This window comes from Pipistrellus kuhlii, unplaced genomic scaffold (genome assembly GCF_014108245.1).
Source record: "Pipistrellus kuhlii isolate mPipKuh1 unplaced genomic scaffold, mPipKuh1.p scaffold_m20_p_12, whole genome shotgun sequence".
Classification (NCBI taxonomy): domain Eukaryota; kingdom Metazoa; phylum Chordata; class Mammalia; order Chiroptera; family Vespertilionidae; genus Pipistrellus; species Pipistrellus kuhlii.
Window position 1 is genome coordinate 16634252 of NW_023425427.1, and position 21363 is coordinate 16655614.

The 21363-nt window shown below is 55.9% G+C and overlaps 1 protein-coding gene across 2 annotated transcripts in view; it reads left to right on the forward strand.

Moving 5' to 3' along the window:
- Positions 1-21363, forward strand: part of PAX5 (paired box 5) — a 144946-nt gene that overhangs the window by 113278 nt on the left and 10305 nt on the right. For both annotated transcript variants that reach the window (XM_036433351.2, XM_045579997.1), the window contains exon 8: positions 5823-5924. In XM_036433351.2, the coding sequence (XP_036289244.1) occupies positions 5823-5924 (102 nt within the window). The remainder of the gene's footprint in view (positions 1-5822; positions 5925-21363) is intronic.

Sequence of the window (21363 nt, forward strand, 5' to 3'; positions counted from 1 at the left end):
TGTAGTGGCTGGCCAGGGACTGCTGTCACGGCGAGGGCAGAGGTACAGAGGGGCACACCCAGCAGCACAAGCCTATGACAAGCTTCTGCTCACCAAATGCCTGCTCACGTCCCACAGGCCAAAGCCACCACATGGCCGAGCCCAAAGGGAAGAGGCAGAGAAGCAAGCTGCCTCCAGGAGGAGGAACTGCAAAGGGCTTCTTTTTAGGTTTTCATAAAACTAAGTTAATTTGGTTTTACTTATTTTAAAAAATTATTATTTTTAATTTATCTGGTTTTTAAAAGTTTAATATTATATTTTCCCTACATGTTTTTAAGTCAAAATACCACTTATTTTTCAAGATGGTGGTTATGAGGGTGGGGTTAAGGGTTGCAGCCAATAAGCCAATCTCCCACAAGGCTCAGGGCTGGCACTGTGCCACGTGTTTACATGCTTCTCGCTGACCCCCAGAATGCCCCACGGAAGAGGCATGTTTTGTTCTTGCTGCCAACGTGGCACAGCAGAGGGTGCAGTGTGCAGATTTGCCAGCCAGACTGACTGGGTTTGAAATCTGCCTTTTTTCCTTACCATCTGTGTGGCTGTGAACAGGTTACTTAAACTTCCTGTGCCTTAGTTTCCCCACAGCAAGAATAGGGATAACAATAGCTCTCTCATAGGGCTATGGAAGGAGTCAATGGATAATAGTTTTCTCTCCATGGTAGCTGTTGTTTGCTTTAGATTAGGGGTGTCGAACTCAATCAGAGAAGGGGCCAAAATCTAAAATCCAGCCTAAATCGCGGCCGAATGGTTTACTGAACAGTCATAAACTGTCATTGTGATGGAAACGCAGCGGAGTGCAGTGATGACAGCGCGGTGCGGGCCACATTGCAAGGCCTGGAGGGACGGATTTGGCCCGAGGGCCTTGTGTTTGACACATGTGCTCTAGAGTCTAGATTAATGTTGGCTATGATTAGCCTCATTTTACAGACGAGAAAAGCGAGGCTCAGAATGAGTGAGGGACTCTCTCAGGACCACGCAGCTGTAAGTGGTAGAGCCAGGAGCGGAGCCTGGCAGAGGGGACGCTCTTCATTGCTGTGTCCAGCTGCCTTCCTGTCCGTTCTGAGCTGCGGTCAGCGCCCTGTGACTTCCCCTCCCGGGCTCATGAAGTTGACTGGGAATTTTACAAGCGGAGAGGATTAAGTGGAATAATGTCTATGGACTGCCTACTCCCACAGAGGTGGGAGGGCCTCGGGCACCCGGGGACCACACAGATGCCAGTTGCTCCCTTCTTTGCCCACCACACCACACCACACGTGATAACGCAGGCTCTGCTTTTGTGGCCAGTCTAAGGAAGGCACGTGCAGCCTCAGGTGGCAGCCTCTGGGTCTGGGGACATATGCTGGGCGGAAGTGGAGCCGTGGATAGGACAGAGGAGTCCCCAGTGACAGGGGACTTGGAGGCAGAGTTATTTGTCAGATTCATGCGGCCGATTGTCAGGTCCTCGCTGTGCGCAGGGAGGAGGGACGGGGATGGAATGCGCTCCCAGCGTGATGGCCAAGTCCCGAACCGCTGCTGGAGCTGACACCAGGCCCCGCCGAGGCCGGAAGCTGGAGCACAGCCTGCCCCTGTCCCAGGAGACGTAGGAGCACTGCAGGCAGCAGCTCACAGAACAGGGCTGAGTGTGGAGGCTCCAGAGCTGCGGGCACAGTCGAATTTTAAGGTAGAAAAATCTACTCACAGTCCAATTACCCTTCCTGTGTATGTACACACAGACCAGTGTGGGCTCCTGGCTATCACTGAGCTAAGAGCTCTTTTTTGAAAATTGGGGAAGGCTGATGACCAGCGTAAAAGGCTTGCCCAGAGTCCCACAGCAGTTCAGTAGCAGAACTGGGGCTCGGATCAGTGAAAAGGCCTTGGATGGCGAAGTTATGAGCATTTGCTGCGTGCCCAGGGTTGTGCAGCCCCATCCCCTCAGAGGCTAAATACTGATGAGTTCATTCCCAATGGACACCCACATTCTGTTCTGGCTTCTGACAGCCCATCTTTGACCACACCCTCTTTCCTGCTTTAATCTGCTCACCCTTTCCAGCTAACCTCTAGTTCTCAGCCTTCCTTATTGACATTTCTCCCACCCCCCCCCCTCCACCCTACCCCTACCCCCACCCAAGAAGCTCAGTCCGGAGCTCCCCAACCTGGGTCAAATCTCCGCCCTCTTTCCTACCTTAGTGACTTCACGCCTTCCTTCCGAAGTTCCCTTATATAAAGTGGACATGATCATTGCTCAGCCCCCATAGAGTGGTTAGGATGATAACGTGAGTTAGTGTGTAGAAAGGAGTAAGCACTAGTGCTTGGCACCAGTCAGTGCTGTCTTATCATTACTGACACCATCACCTCCATCTGTTAGTGATGGCGGCCCCTTTGCCCTGGGAGGATTGGGGTGGAGAGCAGGGGGACCTTCAGCAGAGGCAAATACTTAAAGGGCCTTGGAAAACTTCACAGAGGAGCTGGCTCCTGAGGGTGATGTTTGAAGCCTGGATGAAGGCTTAGTTGGTGGGAATGAAAGAAGAGCAGGTAAAAAGAGAGCATGAGCAGCAGCGTGGGGGCAGGAAAGAGGTACGGGGCAGTTTGGGGAATGGCTGGGGAAGTCAGAGTGGGTGAGGCTGGAAAGGTCACAGGTGGGGACACAGGAGGAGGAAGCCAATCTGGAAAATCTGTACCTAATTGAATAGGCAGCAGGGAGCTAGTGAATCTAGAACGGTGCTGATTCTAGGCACCCATGACCTGGTTGTCTCAGCAAACTTTTTAAAAATATATATATTTGTATTGATTTTAGAGAGGAAGGGAGAAGGAGATAGAGATAGAAACATCAGTGATGAGAGAGAATCATTGATTGGCTGCCTCCTGCAAGCCCCCAACTGGGGTTTGAGCCCGCAAACCCAGGCATGTGCCTTTGGCTGGAATCAGACCTGGGACCCTTCAGTCTGCAGGCTGACACTCTATCCATTGCGCCAAACCAACCAGGGCTCAGCAAACGTTTTTATTGGTTCTCATAGATGAGCTGATTTGCTTGTGGTTTTCCAGATGGAAGGTATGGCCAACTAATGATAATTTTGATGTTCCCCACCCCACAATGTTTATGTCTCTATCTTGCCTTCTTGTACTGGCTAAAACTTTCAGAACATTTTTCAGTAATGACAGGTTTCCTTGACATGTTCTTGACTTTAGTAAGAAGGCTTCAAGTATTTCACCAATTAGGTATGATGTTGACTCTAAGATCAATATCAGATCAAGGCAGTATACTCCAATTCTTATTTACTAAGAGGTATTGTGAGGAATTAGTATTGAGTTTCAGCCAATGCCTTTTTCATAGCTTTGATATAATCATATGTTTCTCCTCTTTTGATACATTAATATGCTTTTCCAACCAATGCTTTAATATTGATCATCCTTGCATACCCCAAATAAGCCTCATTTTGGTCATGGTATACTATTCTTTTTCTAATATTACTTGACTGGTGAGACTGATTTTTTTTGCATGAATATTAATAAATTAACAGTTTATTAACAGAAATATGTGTCCCTTGAAGATATGTAGTACTTTAAACAATAAAATAAAACTTAAAAAGATCTTGCTAAAAAACAACAACAACTTGTTCAAGAAGCTAAATGAATGAGGCATCTTATTTTTAAATATAATTTTTTAAAACTTTCAATGTTTCTTCTAAGGTTATTAGGCTATTCATGTTTTCTACCTCTTCTTGAGTTAATTTTGATCATTCATGTCTTTCTAGAAAACTCTACTTCAGTTGAGACTTCCACATTTATTAGTGCGGAGCAGCCATGCATTTTTAAGTGGTTTTTAAGCATCATCTCTTCCAAATCTCTGGTTATATCTCCTCCTCATTCCTCAGTTCATCTATCTTATTGGTCTTTTCAAATAACAATTCTTGGTTGTAGGTATTGTTATGTCTGCTTTTCTGTTTCCTAATTTGTTATTTCCTGCTTTTTCCTGATCCATTCCTTCCTCCTCCTTTCCTTAGGTTCATTTTATTGCTTTTTTTTAGCCGGCTTCTTGAGTTGAGTGAGGCTTTGGTGAGGCACTGATTTTTCAATCCCTTGCTTTTGGAGTCAAGGTTTTAAAGTATGTGTAACAGTAGCAGAAATTATTGGGGTTCAGTCCCCATTGAAGAAAGAACCCCATCCCAGAAGCTGGAGAGCTGGATCCTAGTACCAGCCCAGCCTCAAGTCACTGAGTGTCTTTAGGCACAACCTTCCTCTGTCAGGACCCTCTCATCCCTCTCAGGCAGCCAGGCCAGCTACCCTGCACCAGGCCGCCTCTTCTCAGGACAATACCCTCCGTACCCCAGGAGGCAGAGGTGGCTTCCTCTGGCGTGCTCCTGGCTCTCCTCCCAGCACACACAGCCACAAAAGCTGCAGAGTTGAATTTCCTTCTCATGATGGAGCCGATGAGCAGGGGGGACAGTGTGGCTGGAAGGCCAGGCTCAGCCTGGGTGTCCCAGCTGAGACACATGGAGCCTCTGGACCCAGAATCAGAGGCGCGGTCAGGTGTATGTGCAAGGCAGCGGAGGGGAGTGGCTAACCATGTGGCCTTTGGCCTATCCATGTCCAGCATCCTGTAAAATGGGGCAGCATCAGTACCTTCCCTCATAGAGCTGCTGAGGGTTAATTGAGTGAATAATTTAAAATACTAAGAACAGACCTGATGTCTTGTTACTTCTTTTATTTATTTATTTATTTATTTATTTATTTAAAGTATATACTTTATTGATTTTTTACAGAGAGAAAGGGAGAGAGAGAGAGTTAGAAACATGGATGACAGAGAGACATCCATCAGCTGCCTCTTGCATGCCTTCTACAGGGGATGTGCCCTCAAACAAGGTACATGCCCTTGACCAGAATCAAACCCGGGACCCTTCAGTCCGCAGGCCGATGCTCTATCGGATAGAGTCTATCCACTGAGCCAAACCGGCCAGGGCATCTTGTTACTTCTATGTTGGCGTTTTTTGGTTTGTCCTTGTCATTAGCAGCATGGAGGCAGGTTGTGTGGGCGGCGAAGGAGGGTCACCCTGCTCTCCGGAACCTCACAGCCTGCAGAGGCGGACACGCTTTGCCAGTGCCTGCCGCCCGGCCCCAGCGCCCAGCACCGTGTCTGGTATCAGGAGGCGCTCCCCGTGCCTTCACTGAATGAGTGGCCGGCTCAGGCCAAAGGCAGAAGGACTCCGTGAGGACCAGAGCTGTGGGGGTTGGAGGTGGAGGGAGGCTTCTGAACTGGTCTGTGAAGGCGGTGACGCTGGGCTGGAGCAGCCGGAGCAGAGGGCACAACAGGGCAAAGGGTTGGCGGTGCTGAAGCCCAGGTTCTACCAGGGGCAGAGAGCAAGGGGAGCCGCGGAGCTCCAGCTTCCCAGGGACACGCAGAGCCATCCTGTTCCTGCTGCATGGAGCCAGGGTGGCTGGAGGTGTGCCTGTGTGTGTGTATGTGTGTGTGTGGCTGGAGGTGTGCGCGTGTGTGTGTCTGTGTGTGTGTGTGTGTGCGTGTGTGTGCGTGTGTGTCTGTGTGTGCGTGTGTGTGTGTGTGTGTGGCTGGAGGTGTGTGTGTGTGTGTGTGTGTGTGTGTGTGTGTGTGGGGCTGGAGGTGTGTGTGTGTGTGTGTGTGTGTGTGTGTGTGTGTGGCTGGAGGTGTGCGTGTGTGTGTGTGTGTCCATGCGGGTGACGTGAGGAGCTGGGGGCATGTCGGTGTCCGCGTGCAGATGTCCGGGGAGCCGTGGACACGAGCAGCCGCTGCGAAGACGCTCACCCTGTGATTTGTTGCTTTGATTCCTCAGGCCGAGACTTGGCGAGCACGACCCTCCCCGGGTACCCTCCGCACGTCCCCCCCGCCGGACAGGGCAGCTACTCAGCGCCGACGCTGACAGGGATGGTGCCTGGTGAGTTTGCATAGTTGGCGTCTCCACAGCAGGAAGCGGACGGGGTTTGGGGGTGGGGGGCATCTCCCAGAACAGCCCCGGTGACCTCTGTGCTTCTGAGAAGCGGACCTGAATAAATCAGGTGGAGGTCTGCACCCTTGGCTTCCTCTGCAGCTGGGCCTGCCGAGGGGCTGGGCCCGGCCAGGGGCAGCACCCGGGAGGACGTCAGAGGGAGGGGGGCTGTTGGCGGTCACTCAGACAGCCCTCACTGGCTGCCTGGGAAGTCTGAACACAGAGGGGGGCAGGACCTGGTGGCAGGTTGCCCAGCCTGGGGAGTGAGGGCCCTCCCCCACCCTCTTTTCCCATCCCCCTTCCCCACCCGATCCATGTGACACGGACACAGGAGAACCCCGAGGAGCTGCCCTGGCCTCACGCTTTGGGATTGGGGACCCTGTGCTCGGGACAGACAGGAGGCTGCCCGGTGGGTTTGTCACTTGATTCTAAACCGAACACCCTGAGGCCCTTGAAACCTGCTCCCCTCGGGCCAGCAACGGGTCCGTTTCTTTCAAGGCAGCAGGAGGGAGTCCACCGCGTTCCCTTCCATGCACAGCACAGCACACAGTATGTCCACGTGCTAAGGGCATGAGCGCAGTAGGCGTACACCAAGTATCTGTATTTTTTAAAAAGATGTGTAAAGAAATGATTGGGGAAAGACAGGTTGAAGAGTTGGTACACTCCCTCTCAGGGTTTGTGTGGTCCCTTGTTTTGAGTCATTTTCGACTCCGTGCTGGGGCTCCAGGGGGCTCCTCTCCCCGCACACACTGCTGGCTCTCTCGGGGCGTGGGAAAAGCCAGCTCTGAGAAGCAGGTGGGCGGATTGTTCACCTGCTTTCTTGCTGAGCAAACTGAGCCCAGAAGGGGGCCGGGACAGGCCCAAGTTAACCAGCAAGTAGGAGTCCTGAGCAGTGTGAACCCCCTTAGACCCAGGCAAGAGGAACCTACTCTGGCCCTGTGGGCCCCTCCCCCTGATGGACCATGGGGAGTCTGCAGGGCCGAGGGGATCTGTCCACCTGGTACCCAAGCCCCTCCTTCTAGCCCACCCTCGGGGCCCTGTCCAGATAGCACCAAGACGCTTCCAGCACCTTCTCTGACTTACATCACAGGCGTGTGCATCCCAGGACTGAGGACAGGGGTGTGGACCGAGCTCGGGTGGAAGTGGGTTTGGGGAAGGGAAGGGAAGGGAAGCGGGGCCGGTCCCAGCTCAGGGGGCTCTCCCTCGCAGCCAGGTCCTGGCTCAGGGGCCCGGGGCGTCCCGGGATTCTAAACGCGCTCCTGCTTTCCAGGTTATTACAGAGATGTGTTTAACAAGGTAGGAGGACGGAGCATGTTTCATTTAACGGTTTGTTAGCTTGATTTATGGCTTTTAGATAGGAGACATATGGGAAGTGGCCTCCGCGTGTGCTCCCGCCCTGGGCCGTGCCAATGCCGGGAGGCCTGCCAAGGTCACACCTGCAAAGCCTTTGCCTTTTCTGCTGCAAGAACGGACCTGTGCAGAGCTCAGGGAATGCACAGGCGTGAGGCAAACGGGTGGTGGGACCGCCCCCCCCCCCCCCCCAACTCTTCCCAGCCGTGAGCCAGTGGGGGTAGCCTGGGGAGACGGCTCTCAAGCCACCTCCACGGCCCCTCAAATTGATGCAGCATTTGAATGAAGGCAAAGTGCTTTCCTGGGAGCCCTCCGATGTTGCCACCCCACGAGGTGGGCCGGCCTGGGGTGTAGCCCCCCGCTTTCCAACAGGAGAAGCTGAGGCCCAGAGCAGTTAGGGGGGTTTTCCAAGGCTGCACAGCTTGTGCCTGGGTCTTCACCAGTCAGCGCTGCTGTGCGTGCTCTGGCTCATCAAGGCAAGCTTCTCAGTGACGCCAGAGGGTAGGCGGCAGCATATTGGCAGCGGAGGCCACCAGCTGCCCTGCAGCCTCCCCTCTGCCAACCCCAAAGAGGCCTCGCTCAGGGAGCAGCCGGACTTTCCCCGAGCTGATCCAAACAGAGCCTGCCCTCCGGCCCCCATCATCACTCCCGCCCTAATGACCAGGCGCAAAATACACATGGCCATGGGCCCGACCGAGCCCCGGCGGGAGCTGAGGGCAGCTCCTCGCCCATGTAGGTTGGCAGCAGCCAGGCAGGGGCTGCCACAGGGTTGGCCCAGGGCGTGGTCCCTGAGGTTGTTTCCAAAGTGGAGGCAGGGTGAGGACACAGCGTCCTCGTGTGCATGTCTCTCCCCTCCCCGTCTCTTTTCTCCTTTTCTTGTCTTCTCACAAACCCCAGCGCTGTGAGGGCCGGGAGTCCATACGTGGTGGGCATGGTGCTTGGTTCCTGTCCCTCGGTGTCCGAATCACTGTCCCGGCTTTGGGACTGTCTCTGACATGATTTCCAAACGTGCCTCTTGGATGGCATCAGGGACAACGCGGGCTCGTACGCACGGTCGTTGCGGGAACTGTCCCAGGGTTGGCTCGCAGCAAAGATGGCCGCCTTCCAGCAGCGCGGGTGCCTGGCCTGCCATCCTGGCATCTCTGTGGTCTGGCCTCAGCTTGCCTTTCCGGCCGGCCCCCTTTCCCAGCCTGTCCCCAGCCCTGACCGCTCCTGGTTCCCAGCACAGCTCACTCTTCCTGGTCCGCGTCCCTCTCGCTTCTGTGCCTTCCGCTTAGACCACTTCCTGCCGCAGCCTGTGAGGACCCAGTGTATCTTACTGTGCATCTTACCGGGCCCAGGAAGTCTTCTGGCGTGGCCTCCTCTGGGGACAGAGCCTTCCATTTGGCTCTGTGGTGCCACACGGCCCACTGTGCTTGTGGTCCAGCTAGCTATGCTACTGGGAAGTGACCTCTCTGAGGACCAGGCCCTCTGCCTTACTTGTCTTCTGCACCCTTCGTGGACCTTTAGCACAGAGTAGGTCCTTTTGTGGGTGTTTGCTAAGGGAGGGAGGTCCGCCAGGGCTACAACTGACAAGATGCTATTTGACAGAAGTATGGTGGGTCCCTCCAGTCCTGGCACTCTACTTGCCATGGATTGGGACACATCATTTCTAGGTGCCTTTCAATTACATTGCTTAATAAACTGACAACTTTTATTTTCTTGACAGTAGGAGGTGAGGGTGAGGGTGAGGGTGAGGGTGGAGCAGGAGCTTGGGCCAGTGAGGAGGTCTGGAACAGCAGCACGAGGCGAGCAGAGACAGGCCCGCGGCATCCTGGCAGGAGGAAGGAGAGACAGGTGTGAGTCCCTTTGCTTCCAGGGCGCGTCCCCGCCCCGCTGTCCCCATGTGACTGGCCCAGCCTGCCCTGCCCCCCTCATCCCTGTGGGCTTCTCCTCCTTCAGAGGGGTCTTCCCTTTGACCCAACATGTATCTGTTTCCTGTCGCTGCTGAAGTGAGTTGCCACAAACAAGCGACTTAAAACGAGATAAATCTACCGCCTTTCAGTCCTGGAGGTCAGGGTCACAGGGCGAAGGCCCCAGTGCAGGCCGGGCTGTGCTCCTCCTCCAGCGGGTAGACACTGCCCAGGTGGCTTGCTTCACAGCCCTGTCTTCATCGTCATCTTCAAAGCTGACATTGGGCTGAGTCTTTATCCTCAGCCCAGGGTTGCCGCTGGTTCTCTCTCCTGCCTCCCTCTTCCACTCATAAGGATCCTTGGGGTTTTATTGGCCCCACCTGGGTAATCCAGGATAATCTCCTTATCTCCAGGTCTGCTCATTAGTAACCTTAATTCCCCTTTGCCCTCCCATGCTCACGGGTCCCGGGTGAGGACGCAGACAGCTGTGTTGGGGGCTGTTATTCGGCCTACCACGCCTTCTCGGCCGGGACCCCCACCACGCCTCTCCTGCCGTGTCCCGTTCTTCCCAGTCGTGATCCTAAGCACAAGGGAAGGATCCCAACGGGTGCGTGACTCCGTCCGTGTGTGCCTCCCCCTCGGGTCTGTGCAGGCCACAGGCTGTGTCTGCCTGTTCACCTCCGTGCCCCAGCTCCTGGCCGAGGGCCCGGCCCAGTAGAAATAAGAAGGAGTGCTTTGGGCGGGGCTGCAGCCAGAGCTCAGCCCAATGCTGGTGCAGCAGCGAGGGTGCTGGGCAGCGGCCTGGTGAAACGGAGGCTGGGTGATCGGGAGCATGGGCTCTGCCTGGTTCTGAGTCACCGCCTGCTCCTCACTGGCTGTGTGACGCGTGCACGTTATATAACTTCTCTGCGCCCTGGTTTCCTCCTCGTTGATGAAATGGGGCGATGGTAATAAGAGTGAGCATGCAGCTGAAACCGGTTTGGCTCCGTGGATAAAGTGTCGGCCTGAGGTTCGATTCCCATCAAGGTCATGTACCTTGGTTGCAGGCACACCTCCAGTAGGGGGTGTGCAAGAGGCAGCTGATCAATGATTCTCTCTCATCAATGTTTTTCTCTGTCCCTCTCTCTTCCTCTCTGTAAGAAATCAATTAAAAAAAAAAAACTAAAAAAAAAACAGTGAGCATGCAGTGATGTAAAAATCTGTAAGAAGCCTTAGAACTTTGCCTGGCACACATTAAGTGCCATGTTGGTGTTCCTTATAATATCGGACTGTGTATATCAGAGATTGAGCTGGGTGTAGTGGTGAGAAGACAAGCCTAGCTGGCATGCCTAAAGCTGGCCTGGCCGAGTTGGCATTAAATCGAGGGCTGCCCAGTGGAGCTCATACCCCATGGATCAGTGGGAGTGGCAATTAAGAACCCAGGCACAAACAAGAGTGTTTCCAGGCAGGAATGGGGCAGATGTTGAATGCTGCAGGCCTGAGAAAGCGGAGAGGCACCTGGGGTGGTCTGATTGAGAAAGGTCGCTTGGAGAAGGGGTGGGGGGACCTTAAGCTGGGCTGTGACAGGTGTCCTTGGCCATCTGAAGGGAGGCAGTGGCTGGAGTGGGTTTGCACGGGTGGGGGCAGGGCCGCCAGCCCAGGCTGGGTGAATGGGGTTGGCCGGAAACGGGCCTGATTGAGGAGAAGGCTGGTGGTCAGCACGATTAGGTTTGGGACTTGTCACCTTATGGAGGCCAAGCAGACATCCGGGTGAGGTCCCTCTGCAGACAATGGCAAAGCAGGTCGGGAGTGCAGGGGAGGGTCTGGCCCAGAGAGAGGGAGAGCTGTGGAGTTGCCCCAGGAGAAGTGGGGGGTACCATGGAAGGCGTATAGCTTCACCATTGCTTAGCTCCAAGACCTCTCTGAGCCTGCCTTGCCTGCAGTAACTGAGGCCCTGCCCCGTGAGGCAGGGCAGGCCCTGAGGTCTGGAGAGGAGATGTGGATTTCTTTGCCCACCTTAAGCCCCTCCCCACTTTGAGCATCAGGCTTGGGGGCTGGGGCCTCAGCACCAGGCTGGGAAGCGAAAGCCTGGATTGTGGCCGAGTTCATCCAGAACCCCAATGTATGATCTGGCTTGTTGTTTCCACTCTGAGCCTCCTTGGGCGGGTGGACCAGGGGTGGTACAGAGGTCTCCTACCTGTTGATCGTTTCTGACTCTTTGCTGCCCTCTAGTGGCCTCCAGTCACTCTGCCACATCAGGAACATGGAAATGACCCCAGGAATGCCAGGCCCGGCTAGGATGAAAGGGCAGGTGGCTGTTCATTTGTTCGTTCATTCATCCTTCAAATATTTCCTAAGAGACACTGGGTGCTAGTTCCGAGCTAGGAGTGGTGTTACAGACACAGCTCCTGCCCTCAGGGAGCTCACAGTCTAATTGGGGAAACATAAAAAAATCGACCTGGGCATCAGGGTGTGACCAAAGCATTGGGGGTGGTGACAGGGACCAGTGGGAAGGGCAGGCTGGGCCTCCTCCAGCACTGAAGCCTCACCCCTGGACACCTCTGGGGCCTGAGGCGGTACAAACTGCAGCCTTGACAGGTGGCAGGCTCTGCTGCGGATGGGGTCAGAGGCGAAGCTGCTGTGCCTCCCAGGATGGAGCATGAGGGCCTGGACGGTCTATGTGACCGGCTCCGGGAACCTTGCATTGAAGTGACTCTGGGACTGGAGGGACTCGGATGAGACGTTTGCTGCGTTGGGAAGAAAACAGTTGCAAAAGCAACGACTTCGAGATGGAAAGCATGCCGGAAGCGTGAAGGTTCCACTGGAGCAGGGGTCTTCAAACTTCGGCCCGCAGGCCACATGCGGCCCGCAGAGGAGTCTGATCCGGCCCGCCAGGTTTTTTGGGCAGTGAGCGCAGCCGAGGTGTTACAGTAGGAATTAGTAGTTCATATAGTCCGGCCCTCCAGCTCTCTGAGGGACCGTGATCTGGCCCCCACTTTAAAAAGTTTGAGGACCCCTGCACTGGAGCGTTGCCGGGGGACATGGCCTTGGAACCTCCTGCTCTCTCTTAAAACAGGAGGCAGGAGCTCGGGAGATGGGATTAGATGCTCTGCAGGGGGCCTTCTGGTCCTGGCATCCGAGGGCTTCTCAGTCTGTGACGTCCCTGCCTGCGGGTGTCACCTCCTGGCAGAGTGGAGGGCTCCTTGCCACCTCTGTTCAGCAAGTGGTTTCCGGTTCCCTTCACTTCCGGGCTGTGACGAGGGCAGTGAAGCAGGGGCAGGCTGGCCCGGGGCAGGGAGAAGGGTGCAGGTGCGGAGTGTGGGTGTCCTGAGGAGAACGGGTGACGTTGCTGGGCATCGGGCCCCACGTCCTGACAGTCAAGCCAGCTTCCAGGAGGTGAGCCCTCAGGACTGGCCACAGGCTGCAGCCCAGGGGCGCTGTCCGCAGCACCGGCCACACAGAACACAGCGGAGCAGCCTCACCCCCACACCCCAGGGTTTAGGGGCTCCCTTCTGCATTGCTTCTGAGTACCACTTCTTGCCAGAGGGTCTTCCTAGCCTGCTGGGTGGCCTTTCGCCCTGGTTATGGGGTTGAGTCCTGGTTAGCGCCCTGGGAGGAGACAGCGCCCTGCAGGGTCCAGGGCTCAGATCACCTGCCCAGCAGCAAGCAGCAGGCGCTCAGTGCATGCAGGTGGCTTTCATTTGAATGTGAGGGTGCCCCCTCCCTCCCTGTCCAGTGCAGAGCCCAGGCCCAGAGTCCAGCTGTGCAATAAACAGGCTTCAGCCGGCTTCCACGCCCCCCGCTCGCTCCTCCAATATTTGCTCGGGCTCCTCTGGAAGACGCCGAGACAATGGCCCTTGTTACCCTCCGTTTGAGTTATTTATTTTTTTTTCACTTTTCCCTCCTTCCCCTCCCGGGGGACTCGCCTCTCGCCCTCATCCCTCATGTTTTCCCTTTCACTCGACTGTCATTCTCATTGTCCTCCGGGGGCCGAGAACGCGGGGTGACAGGCACGGGGAGCCCAACCGGGCCGGGAGGCTGGAAATATAGTCATTAGCGGGCCCCGCGAAGCCCAGATGTCCTCCCTGAATGCGGGTAATTTGTTTTTAATGAAAAACCACGCGGTGACCCTGAACAAATGAATTTTCTTTATAAGGAGTCTATGTGCCGCGGCACAGATAAAGGACCCGGGTCGGGGGGACGCGGATCCGGGGTGGAAGAAAGAGAGGAGGGAAGAGGAAAGGCGTGGAGTCCAAAGAAGCAAGAGGGATACCAGAGGGCGGGAAGGACATGTGAAAATGACAGCTGTGCCATCCAGTCCTCTCGTCCAAAGAGCGGGCTCGGGTCACGGGTGCTGTGGGCACGGCCCTGCCCGGGCAGGATGCTCGATGGCAATGGCCGTGCTGAGGTCCTGCCTCTGGGGGGTAGGACCTCAGAGGGTCCCCGCTGCCGTGCTCGGAGGGCATGGCTGTGTGTCCCACTTCCCGGAGGTGGGAGCGGAGGCCGGGGAGGAGCGATTTGGGGGAGGTCAGGCAGCCAGCGAGCGGTCCGACGCAGATGGCACGCGGGGGGCTTTGCCAACTCGGAGCGCGGCTCTCAGGAATGCCACGCTAACGTCTAGAGATCGCTTCCTCCGTGTGACACAGGAGAAGCGGCTGCCCGGGCAGCGCGGAGGCCTGGGAGGCCCGGGAGGCCCGGGTCTGCACAGCGGAGTCTCAGATCGCAGCCGATCCCCTCTGTCCCTGCAACTTCCTTTCCCTCGGGCTTTGTGAGCAGGCAGGCTTTCTGGGAACACTTTGGTGGGGAACTCTGGGGAAGAGAACTCCCCAACAAGGAGCCAGAGACAAAAAAAAAAAAAAAAAAAAAAAAGGCTGCAAGGGCATTGGAAGCTAGAGACCAGACAGGGGCCACCCACAGCGCAGGACGTTTTGACGTTTTCTGGGGGGATGTGGAGCAGGTAATGGGACAGCAGCCGAGGCAGGGACTAAGCAGAGGGTCCAGCTGAGGGCCTTGCCCTTGGCTTTCGGGGAATCTGCCTGAAGGAGAAGCACGGAAGACCTAGGGTGCATCAGTGTGGTGTGCGGAGGGGTCTGTTCTAACTCTCACCTCACAGGGGACCCTACAGCCACTCCTTCTCCCGTCCTGGGTGGACCAGGCTGGACACTACCGTTGTTTAGACCTCAGCCTGGGAGCGTACGGATGAGGTCGAGGAAAGGACTTGTTCAGGATCACACGGCGTGTCAGAGAAAGAGCCAGGCTGGGCCTCTTGCTGCCCTGTTGTCCCCTCTGGGCTAGTGGGAAATATCAACGCCCCTACGCCCACCTTCGCCCCCACCCCCGCTCTCTCGTGTGCTTCTGGGACCTCGCCAGCTGCAAAGCATCTCCTGGGGTGCAGGAGGGTCTACCCTAGCGCCCGCCACAGGCCATGCCAAGGCCCAGGCCCTCCGCTCTCTGCTGCTCCCCAGGGTCAGGAGCTGGGCAGGAAGGGATGAGAGTTTTCTCTCCCTGGGAGGTGTGGCCCAGTTGGAACACCAGACCAATAGGAAAATCCAGCCGTGGCCCGGCTGAGGTTCTGAAGCCTCCACTGGCGCTCAGGTCTCTGCTCCCCACGCCTGTCTGTGAGCTCAGCTTCCTCCATCACCTGGCGTAGACCCTCCCTGGCGTGGTGCTTCTCTGCAATTGGTGGTTCATTCCCCACTGACTTCCAAAATGATTGGAGGCCGCTTCATTCATATATATATATATGTATATCTATATATATCTATATATATATATATGTTATTGATTTTTCTTACAGAGAGGAAGGGAGAGAGATAGAGAGCTAGAAACGTCGATGAGAGAGAAACATCGATCAGCTGCCTCTTACACACCCCCTACCGAGGATGTGCTGGCAACCAATGTACATGCCCCTGACCGGAATCGAACCTGGGACCTTTCTGTCCACAGACCAACGCTCTACCGCTGAGCCAAACCGGTTTCGGCATTGAGGCCACTTCTTAACCTTTTAATAGCATTCAGCCCCGACCTGAAGCCCTGTCATCGAACAGGAGGCCCGCCACTGGGTCACACCGAGAGGTCCGGGGGAGCTGCTGGTCCCACCCACGAGGGGCCTGGCTGCAAACAGGCTCCCACCACCCACCCTGGGCTCGGAGAGGGCCCTGTGCCTGGACCTGCCCAGGCTTCGCTGCTGGGAGCAGCTCACGTTCCTGGAAATAGTTTCTGCCCGGGTATGTTCCAGAGCACACTTCCAAAGTCATACTTTTAATCAAAAAGGCCACCAGAAAAGCTGGGAGACATCTTGATTTCTGACAGAGGACAGTGACAGACTCCATAGGGCGTTGTCAGGGGCCAAATGAGCTCCTCTGGTTAGGTCTTGGATCAGTGACACCACCAGAGAGCTGACGGGGTGGAGCCTCTTAATTGTCCTCATTTGTGGGATGGGTTCTGGCTTCCTCTCTCACTCCTTCCCTTCCTTCCTTTCTTTTTTCCTTCCTTCCTTCCTTCCCTTCCTTTCTTCCCACTCTCCCTCTTTAGTACTCTCTCCCCTCCCTCCCTTATTCACATCTCTCCTTCCTCCCTCTCTTCTTCCTTCACTTGTTCATTCAGTCAGTCATCAGACAGTCCCCGAGCTCCTTCTGAGAGCTGAGCACAGAAATAATTGAATTTCGCAAGACCCAGGAGTATCTATGGGGAGAATCGCCCATGTTACCTGCTCAGAATGGAAAGAAACCAGCTTGGATGTGGTGGCTTGTGGGATTTCTAGGCCCAGGACTCTGGGGGGCGGCGGGAGGCGGGGGAAGCAGCGGAAGGGAAGGTTTGTGGGGTGCAGGAGACAGGAGTCCGATTGCTGATGGGAAGGGATGCTCTGGCCTGAGGCCAGCTCACACCGGGTCTCCCCGGGAGGCTCCCAGGGAAGCCTGGGCCCCGCGAATCGCCATCCCCAGAGTGGGCGCCGGGCCCCGTGGACAAGCAGGGGGCTCGGCATTTAGGAGCGAGGAGGAGCGGGGAGCTGCCCGGAATGGCTGCCTGCTTTGGAAATTTCTATGCATTTGTAATAACAAAATTACCATAATTTGCTCGTTAACGCAGCTAGATCAGTCAGGCATTGTTCCGTCGCGGGTGGGGAGGCCACCGCGCCTCTCTCTGCACACCCCGCACACCCAGCCGGCACGCCAGCCCGTCGGAGCGCTGGAAATTAGCATGCAAATGGTCCTAATTCGGTGGGCGAGCTGTCAGGCAGCGCCTCCCTGGCCTTGTCTCCGTGAAGGCCCTGACAGCCCAGCGCCGGCACCGGCCCACCCTCCTCGCTCCAGCCAGGAGGGGCTCCGAGGGGCACCTCCAGACTGACAGCTTGGCGGCCTCCCTCCCTCGTCAGCGCCATCAGGCCGGGCAGCGGCCTCCCCGGGGAGCCGGCAGGGCCTGCCACCGCGCCGGCCAGGCTGAGGAGGCAGGCGGGCGCGCGGGCTGGTGCGGGAGGCTGGCTGGGGCCCAGGTCCACCAGCCCAGGCCGAACCGAGGCAATGGGGCAGAGAGGGTGGAGGGCTGGCCTCCACCTCAGGGTCTGGCTGGGGCACAGGGGTCCTGTGAGCAGTGGGTGCTGAGTGTCCCTGTGGGGACTCTGGGGTATCTTCTCCCACTTGCACGTCCATAAGGAGCAAGGTCAAAGCCTGCCTTGCTCCCCTGCTTTGTACTCCAGGGTTGACTCTAACATACCCCCTCTCTCCTCCCCGAGTACCCTGACCATCGCTGCCAAGTCCTCCAGGAGCCCTCCTGTTGCAAAGAAGAACTGGGGAGGCTGGGGTGTGTGCTGCAGGCAGGGCCCCTGGGACCGGGACCCAGCACCTCGGTTTGGGTTGGTCTTCCTCCAGGTTTGCTAGCCTCTGGGGAAGGCACCTCGCCCCCCTCTGGACCTCAGGCTCTGAGTGTTTATGGCGGAGGCATCTTCATGGCCTTCCTCCAGAGCGGGCCAGAATGGGAGGGAGGAGGAGGCCCGGAACTGACGTCTGGTGTAGGGTGACCAGACGTCCGGCTTTTGTGGGACAGTCCCAATTTTTAACAGTTTGTCCCGCATCCCTCGGCATTTTAAAACAATCCTGATTTTTGCAGAAACCAGTTTGGCTCAGCGGTAGAGCGTCGGTTTGCGGATTGAAAGGTCCCAGGTTCGATTCCGGTCAAGGGCATGTACGTTGGTTGTAGGCACATCCTCGGTAGGGGGTGTGCAAGAGGCAGCTGGTCAATGTTTCTCTCTCATTGACGTTTCTAGCTCTCTATCTCTCTCAACTTCCTCTCTGTAAAAAATCAATAAAATATATATATTTTTAAAAGTCCCAATTTTTGGAAAGATTTTTGGTCTTTCCAAAAATCGGGACTTTTTTTTTAAAAAACGCCGCAGTATGTGGGGCAAATTATTAAAAATCGGGACTGTCCCGCCAAAAGCAGGACGTCTGGTCACCTTAGTGGGAACTTCCGTAAGGCAGGCCTTGTGCCAACACCTTTCATTTCCCAAGCTGCTTGCTCTTCGCAGGAACCCCACCGAGCGAGAGTGGGTGTTACCCCGTTTCACAGAGCCAGAGGCTCACACAGGGTAACAGAGTCAGACTTGCTCGCCCCAGAGCCCTTCCAACACCAAAGACGCAGGCGCCCGAGAGCCAGTCCCCGCTTCCTCTCTGCCAGGGACGGGCACTGCGATGCCGCCTGACAGGCAGGCTGTGCCTCTCTCCGTGCCCAGGAATGGGAGCCCCGGGGGCCAGGTGCGCCTGCCTGTGGGGATGCACTGTAGCCATCCTTACGTCCCCCGACGTGTGCCAGCGAAGGGAAGAGGACTGTGGGAGAAAGGCGAAGCCACAGGGCTTACCTGAGGTTTCCCGGGCTCTCACTCAGGACCTTGCTCCTTCCCCCCAGGAGGGGACGCAGCCACACGGGGACTCAGGGCTGGGGAGTGGGGGCCAGGCTGGATCTCAGCCCGGCACGCCCACGGCTGGCGGTCCTTCTGCGGTGAGCAGCCTGCCCTCCCCATGCAGCGCCCTGCCCCCTCTGCCTGTGTTAGGGAGTCTTTCTGGGTCTCTTTGGCTTTCAATAAGGGGAGAGATGAGAGCCCCGCAGCTCCTGGCTGCCTGGAGAGCAGAGGGGGCTCCTGAGTCCGAGCCTCCACTGTACCACCCGCCCCAGCACAGAGCCGGGCACCGGGCAGATGCTCCGTGACGGCTGGAGAAGCCACACAGAATAACGTGTGGGCCAGGAGGGAAAATAAACACACACACACACACACACACACGCACAGACACACATAGATAGACACAGACACACACACAACACACACAGAGACATACACAGACACACACACACACACACACATTCACACATTCAAACACACACAGAGACACACACATAGAGACATACACACACACGCGACATACACAGACACACACACATACACACACATTCAGACAAACATACACACAGAGACATACACAGACACACATACATAGACACAGACACACACACAGACACACACATTCACACAGACATACACAGACACACACATAGAGACACACACACACACACTCACACAAACACACACAACATACAGAGATATACAGACACACATACATACACAAACATTCACACAAACACACAGGCATACACAGACACACATACATAGACACATACACAGACACACACAAGCACACACACACACAGATACACACACAAAGACACACACACACTCACACACAGATACACGCACAAAGACACACACACACTCACACACAGATGTGCAGGAATGAACTAAAAGCCACCCAGCCTGCCTGCTTCAGACCAAACGCCTTGAGCCAGGGGTGTCTTGCATTTCCGTGTGGCTTTTCCTTCTCACCTGCTCTTTGGTTGGTTTGTTTGGGACCCTGGCACGAGCCTGGTGGGACTTTAGGTCTCCACGTACCACCCTCTCCACAGCTGCCGTCGGGCAGGTCCTGCCAACACCGGATCCAGGCAGACACTCTGAGGACAGCTCAGGGACACGTCCATTCCCACCCCAGGGGACTCCTGACATTCCCTGGATGAGGCCCCGCTGGGGCCTGCAGACTGCATTTCTGCTCCAGGAAGAATCGCCCTGGCTCCCCCTAGTGGAGAGATGGGATGCCTCTCCCTCCAGCATTCCTGGTGTGTGGCAGGACCAGGCAGGACCACTTCCTGCTGCCACCCCCTCCTCAGTTTACACACAGTAGGTGCATCCATGCTGTCAGAATCCTCACCACAACCCGGAGGCACCGTGGTGTTCACTTCTGTGACAGGCTCAGGGGGAAGAAGGGCCTGTCCCGAGGTCATGCAGAGCCAGGACTAGACCCCAAGGCACTTTCCCCTCCACCCAACCGCCCCATCTGGCCTCCCTCCGTGAGAGTCCTTGGCTTTGACCAGCGGACCACCTGCTTGCAAGGCCACACAGCTGACCCTTCCCAACCTCGAGGCATTAGGCTCCATGGCCAGAGGTGCTCACTCTGTGGGTAGGTCAGTCTTTCAATAAATGTTTGCAGCAGCTTCCTTACTGGTCTCCCGACTGCCACTCCTGTCCCTTTTAGCACATTCTCAGCCTAGCAGCCAGGGGGAGCCTGTTAAAACCTGAGCCAGGTCATGTCCCTCTTTGCTCACTCAGAGGAGAGGCCAATACGTGATCTCCGCCTTTATTCTCCTTTCCTTGGCCTCATCTTCTACCTCTCCACCCCCCACTTCTCTCCAGCCAACAGACCGCCTCATCCACCCCTCACTCCTCCAGCACACCACCCACTCCTGCCTCAGGGCCTTGGCACATGCTGCCCCCTCTGTTTAGAGTGCCCTCTGACAGATATTCACATACTCACTCTCACTTCCTCCATCTCTGTGTTCAAAAGTCACCTTTTCAGTGAAGCCACCCCTAGCCCCTCTACCTAACATTTTACTGCTCTATGTTTTCTCCTTACCACACACTGTCTGCTTTATTTTTATGTATGTGTCTCGTCTGTCGTCTGTACCATTAACATACAAGCTCCACTAGGGCAGGAACCTTGTCTGGTTTGTGTCTGCAACAATGCCTGGCCCTCAGTGAATATCCTGGGAAATGAACGGGTGGGTGAAATAGTGACTGCGGTGTGCCTGGCCTGGAGACGGACACACACCGGGCTCCCCAGCACCCCTGTGGGCTCACCCCCACCTGGCCCTGCATTTGCTCCTGTAGGAGGCTTCTCCACTCTTCCTTTCTTGGCCCCCCAAAATATCACACCCCCTCTCCTCCCAGGTCCCCCCCTACAAAGCCACCTCTCAGCCAGATCACGGGGCCGGTCCCAGAAAACACAGATGGGCGTTCGGTTTAGGAGAGGAGAGATCTCCATCAGCACAGCCAACGTCAGGGCTGACCTGCTCACTGCACTCCGGGGGAAACTGAGGCCTGGGCTGGGGAAGGGCCTTGGCCCATAACTTTGTGGTGCAGGTGGGACTTCATCGGGGCTCCTGCCTCCAGGTTCGGCCTTGGTAGCTGTGAGGACCGGGCTGGGGGCGGGGGGGGGGGGGGGGGGCCTGGCTCAGCTCCCTCCACAGAACAGGCGCCTTCTCAAGCTCACGGAGTAATGCTGGCGGCTGCCCGGGGGAGCAGCTCAGAAGTTTGGACAAATACTGCCCCCTGCCCCCAGCCAGAGGTGCTGATTTTATGATACTCGGCTTCAATATTGTTCACTAAATGGCTGCAGGTTCCATCCCTTGTCCGAGTGTGTATGGGAGGCAACTGACAGATGTTTCTCTCCCTCCCTCCCTCTCTCTCTCTCTCTCTCTCTCTCTCTCTCTCTCTCTCTCCTCTCTCCCCTCTCTTCCTCTACTCTCTCGCTCTACTCTCTCTCTCTCCGCTCTCCTTCTTTCTCTCTCTCTCTCTCCTCTCCCTGCTTTTTCTCGCGCTCCCTCTCTCTTTTCTTCTTTTCTCTCTCTCCCGTGCGCTCTTTCTCTCTCTCTCTCTCTCTCTCTCTCGCTTCTCTCTTCTCTCTCTCTCTCTCTCTCTCTCTCTCTCTCTCTCCCCTTTTCCCTTTCTCTAAAATCAATATGCATGTCCTCAGGTGAGGATTTGGGAAAGCAATAAGCCCCAGTGCATTTCCAGCAGTCTCGCACAGATCTTGTGCTGTGTGCCAAGGACTGTTAAGCACCGGACAGCC